The sequence below is a fragment of the Oncorhynchus mykiss genome, chromosome 5, assembly GCF_057628025.1.
Source record: "Oncorhynchus mykiss isolate SJ-2025 chromosome 5, ASM5762802v1, whole genome shotgun sequence".
Classification (NCBI taxonomy): domain Eukaryota; kingdom Metazoa; phylum Chordata; class Actinopteri; order Salmoniformes; family Salmonidae; genus Oncorhynchus; species Oncorhynchus mykiss.
Window position 1 is genome coordinate 17,107,867 of NC_143026.1, and position 5,428 is coordinate 17,113,294.

General features: G+C 43.3%; 1 protein-coding gene across 1 annotated transcript; it reads right to left on the minus strand.

Moving 5' to 3' along the window:
- Window positions 1-218: 218 nt before the first annotated feature.
- Window positions 219-1,310, minus strand: il1b (interleukin 1, beta). Its single transcript, XM_090234020.1, has 4 exons — window positions 1,241-1,310; window positions 844-1,032; window positions 543-693; window positions 219-429 (listed from the first exon to the last, which is right to left on the minus strand). Exons 1-4 carry the CDS (start codon window positions 1,293-1,295, stop codon window positions 219-221), a joined length of 606 nt encoding a protein of 201 aa, XP_090090146.1. The 5' UTR covers window positions 1,296-1,310.
- Between the last annotated feature and the right edge of the window lie 4,118 nt (window positions 1,311-5,428).

Consider the following 5,428-nt stretch of genomic DNA (forward strand, 5'->3'; position numbering starts at 1 on the left):
TAGAACAATTGTGGTTCCTGGTAGAATACCTTTGGGTTCCATGTAGAACCCTTTCCACAGAGGGTTCTACCTAGAACCAAAAAGGTCTCCTATGGGGACAGCCGAAGAGTGTGGTGGTAGAAGGGTCTATCATTTCAACACCTCTACGGTATCCATCTGTCTGATCTCTCTCTCTCTGGCTGTACTTGGTATATACACTCTTGGGACTGGGTGTGTGTTTAGTTGTTGACATAGAAGTTGGTGAGCTTTCTGAGGTCCTCTGTCTGACACATCGCTACGGGCTGGCGTTGCTCCAGTGAGGTGCTGATGAACCAGCCGGGGTACTTGGCCGACTCGAAGGTGGTCAGGGAGATGCCTTTGGTTGTCATGTAGAAGAGGAAACGGGCTGTGTCTCCCTGAGCGCTGATGGTCCTCAACTGGTCGTCAGAACTCCGCTGAGAAAGAGAGAATGGGAGGGCAGGAGAAATGATTAGGATGATGAGAGGTGAATTGAGTATGTAGAGGTAAGTGTGTATGTGTGTGTTTGTGAGAGTGAGAGACACACCTCCAACTGTAGGATGGGAGCTGTGCTGTCTGTCTGCTTGGAGCAGGACAAGTTGAAGTCGCTACTGGCAATCCTCAAGGCAACTGGCTGGGCCTGGATAGTGTGGGAGTTCTTCATATTAATATTATACATGGAGAGGTTGAACCTCGCTGAGAGAGAGAGAGAAAGAGAGTGTTAAAGGATATTTTCACAATTTTAACACTCAACTGTGATGTTACCAAAATTGGTAAAGGCTGCCAAAAACTACGCTTACGGAATGCTTGCACTGTGCTTGCAGTGTAGTTTGGCAGTTAGCCTACCTCTCTGGTGGTCGATGCCGCCCCGCAGTGTAACGGCACGTAGCACCATGGTTTCAGGGTTGTGCACCAGGCTCTTCTGGTAACTGTCACACAGGGTGCACTGCCTGGGGCTGTCCAGTCGCTTGAAGGTCCCCTCAGCCTTTTTATCCACCGCTCCCTCTGGCTCCTGGACCCGCTCCATCACACACTCTACACAGAGGAGTGGAAGGGGGAGATGGAGAGAAAGAGGGGTGGGGGGGGGGGGGGGTGGGGGGGGGGGGGGACATGGGACAGGGACCATCAATTCACTGAATTGTTAACAGTGATCTGGGCCTAAAGAAACAGAAAATCAGTCTAGAGTACAGTCTAATCAAATAGTATAGATCGTCTATTGGTGACTGTACTGCAGCCTATGTACCTTCCAACAGGTTGTCCATGATGATGCCTGAAAGCTGGTCGTCGGTGCACTCCATGCCCAGGGGAGTGTGTGTGGAGTCGGACTTCTGAAAGGTGTGTTTCATCCTGTGCAGCACCATCACCAGGTGAGCCACCTGTCTCATGCCTACCTGATGCTGCTGGAGAACCTCCAGGTCAAAGGTCAGGCCCTTGTGCAGCTCCATCTCTGGTCCACCCTACACACATACAAGTAATCAGAATGATTACAAGTAGCAAAACATTTATAAATTCTGTCAAGAAATATATATATATATATATATATATATATATATATATATATATATATTTATTTATATTTCTGGAGTTGCCCCAGGTTTCACTCAGTTTTAAAGGTTCAAAGAGATTTTAAAGACTGTTCTATTTAACATGCCACCACTTTTAAGGCAATTTAATATCATAGTGCCTTATTGGTCCTCTTTATGTATGAGCACACTGACTCAACCTACGTTTTTGATGTTCTACAACTAGTGTACCCTAATCCTTATAGCGCTTGCCATTCTTTTTTATACAATGTGTAGCAAAATGTCTTACCTTCGCACCAGGCAGGCAGCATTCCATGACTATTTTCTATCTTTTTAAAATGTATTTTTTAGCCTACCATTAAATACCTGAAATGAATTGTATGACTATTTTCTATCTTTTTAAAATGTATTTTTTAGCCTACCATTAAATACCTGAAATGAATTGTATGACTATTTTCTATCTTTTTAAAATGTATTTTGAAAAGTTTAGTACGTTTTTCTAAATACCCTACCTTTAGAGTGATCGTTTATCTCTTAGTGGTTGAAGCGTGAAAATGATGCCAACTGTGCTTTAGTAAACTCTATATTCTACTTGTCTCTGGGACATGGGAAACTCCCACACCTGCTCTAAACGTGGTAGGAAAAGTAAGAGCAATTACACAGTTTAATCACTAGCTGGGTTTCTAGTTGGCGACAGACTTTCATGTAAATAGTCACAAATTAGCATGTAGAAAATATGCGTATTTTCCCACCTGTAACCACATTTCCGTCCACATAGCGAGTAAAGTCATACCATATAAAAACAATTCACGACAGCTGTGATGGAAACAGGAAGTTTAGGTACAATTGTATAAATGCCAACAGATTATTTGTTTGTAAAACATGGTGGGATTTTAATTATGCGAGAAATGGCGGCGGAAACGTCTTTATGCGCAAATATTGATATAATAACCATCATATCCAAGTAAACTTGGAAACACGGGATGATATGGTTTGTGGTCCTCCCACTACTACTATAATAACTTACACTACATGGGCAAAGGTATGTGGACAACCCTTCAAATTAGTGTATTCGGCTATTTCAGCAACACAAGTTGCTGACAGGTAAATAAAATAGAGCACACCGCCATGCAATCTCCATAGACAAACATTGACAGAAGAATGGCCTTACTGAAGAGCTCAGTGACTTTCCTAGTGGCAGCACTGTTTCCAACATGTCAGTTAGTGCTGAAGCATGTAGCGCATACAAATTGTCAGTCCTCGGTTGCAACTCTCACTACCAAGTTCCAAACTGCCTCTGGAAGCAACTTCAGCACGTTAACTGTTTGTTTGGAAGCTTCATGAAATGGGTTTACATGGCCGAGCAATCAAATCTGGAGCAGTGGAAACCTGTTCTCTGGAGTGATGAATCACACTTCACCATCTGGCAGTCCAATGGATGAATCTGGGTTTGGCAGATGCCAGGAGAATGCTACCTGCCCGAATGCATAGTGCTAACTGTAAAGTTTGGTGGAGGAAGAATAATGGTCTGGGGATGTTTTTCATTGTTCGGGGTAGGCCCCTTAGTTCCAGTGAAGGGAAATCGTAACGCTACAGCATACAATGACATTCTAGACGATTCTGTGCTTCCAACTTTGGGGCAACAGTTTAGGGAATGACCGTTCCTGTTTCAGCATGACAATGCCCCCGTGCACAAAGTGAGGTCCATACAGAAATGTTTTGTCGAGAGGAGTGTGGAAGAACTTGACTGGACTGCACAGAGCCCTGACCTCAACCCCATTGAACATCTGAGCCCTCTCCTGTACTCCCTGTTCACCCACAACTGCGTGGCCATGCACGTCTCCAACTCAATCATCAAGTTTGCGGACGACACTACAGTGGTAGGCTTGATTACCAACAACGACGAGACGGCCTACAGGGAGGAGGTGAGGGCCTTCGGAGTGTGGTGTCAGGAAAATTACCTCACACTCAACGTCAACAAAACTAAGGAGATGATTGTGGACTTCAGGAAACAGCAGAGGGAGCACCCCCCTATCCACATCGATGGGACAGTAGTGGAGAGGGTAGTAAGTTTTAAGTTCCTCGGCGTACACATCACAGACAAACTGAATTGGTCCACCCACACAGACAGCATCGTAAAGAAGGCGCAGCAGCGCCTCTTCAACCTCAGGAGGCTGAAGAAATTTGGCTTGTCACCAAAAGCACTCACAAACTTCTACAGATGCACAATCGAGAGCAACCTGTCGGGCTGTATCACCGCAAGTATGGTTGTGGGCGGGGCTGTTGGCTCCGCCCACAACCGTAAGGCTCTCCAGAGGGTAGTGAGGTCTGCACAACGCATCACCGGGGGCAAACTACCTGCCCTCCAGGACACCTACACCACCCGATGTCACAGGAAGGACATAAAGATCATCAAGGACAACAACCACCCGAGCCACTGCCTGTTCACCCCGCTATCATCCAGAAGGCGAGGTCAGTAAAGGTGCATCAAAGCTGGGACCGAGAGACTGAAAAACAGCTTCTATCTCAAGGCCATCAGACTGTTAAACAGCCACCACTAACATTGAGTGGCTGCTGCCAACACACTGACTCAACTCCAGCCACTTTTATAATGGGAATTGATGGAAATTGATGTAAAATATATCACTAGCCACTTTAAACAATGCTACTTAATATAATGTTTACATACCCTACATTACTCATCTCATATGTATATGTATATACTGTACTCTATATCGTCTACTGCATCTTTATGTAATACATGTATCACTAGCCACTTTAAACTATTCCACTTTGTTTACATACCCTACATTACTCATCTCATATGTATATACTGTACTCGATACCATCTACTGCATCTTGCCTATGCCGTTCTGTACCATCACTCATTCATATATCTTTATGTACATATTCTTTATCCCTTTACACTTGTGTGTATAAGGCAGTAGTTGTGGAATTGTTAGGTTAGATTACCTGTTGGTTATTACTGCATTGTCGGAACTAGAAGCACAAGCATTTCGCTACACTCGCATTAACATCTGCTAACCATGTGTATGTGACAAATACATTTGATTTGATTTGACATCTTTTGGGCTGAATTGGAAGGCGACTGTGAGCCAGGCCAATTTGCCCAACATCACTGCCCGACCTCACTAACGCTCTTGTGGCTGAATGGATGCAAGTCCCTGCAGCAATGTTCAAACATCTAGTGAAAAGCCTTCGCAGAAGAGTGGAGGCTTTTTTAGCAGAAAAGGGGGGACCAATGATATATTAATGCCCATTATTTATTCTGGTGATATGATGATCGATGCTTGGCTGCCATTTGACAAATATCCATAATTTATCCATAATAATCTCATCATGTAGGCATCATGTACCCGTTGTGAGCTGTTGGCTAGAGCGCAGGTTCCAATACCAGAGTGGGCAGATTCCCTATATAACACAATTTATTTTGTGATAAAACTATCAGTAGAGTTGAAAATATGATGGAAACCCATTTAACTTGTGTTTTTTATTCGGTACATAGGAATTTAGCACAAAAGTTATGTTTATTATGTGCACAACATCACGCATAGACTTCCATTTGATGGAAACATCTCTGGTGGGAAAATACACATATTGTTTTAATGCATATTTTTGAATATTTGCATTAAAATCTGTTGCCAAACAGACTTGTTGTGGATAAAAAATCAGTGTGTGATAAGGAAGTGCACTGCAGTGCATAAAATGTGGTGAGAAGTTGACTGAAAGAGAAAGACAATAGTTGAACAGTTTTAAACATATTCATTTCTTCAAAAATGAAAAAAAGCAAGAGAGAGAGAGTGAGATAGCTATATATTTTTTTTTTTTCACTTTCACTTACTTACTTACTTAGCTAGCAAATGCAGCTAGATAGTTTAGCCTACTCA

What these genes read in the sequence shown, in the direction of transcription:
- il1b (XM_090234020.1), bottom strand. Translation starts at nt 1,295, where the DNA reads ATGGAGTGCACCGACGACCAGCTTTCAGGCATCATCATGGACAACCTG. An exon ending in CATGGACAACCTGTTGGAAG is followed by an intron (nt 1,033 to 1,240) that starts GTACATAGGCTG and finishes TCCTCTGTGTAG; the next exon opens with AGTGTGTGATGGAGCGGGTC. An exon ending in CGGCATCGACCACCAGAGAG is followed by an intron (nt 694 to 843) that starts GTAGGCTAACTG and finishes TCTCTCTCTCAG; the next exon opens with CGAGGTTCAACCTCTCCATG.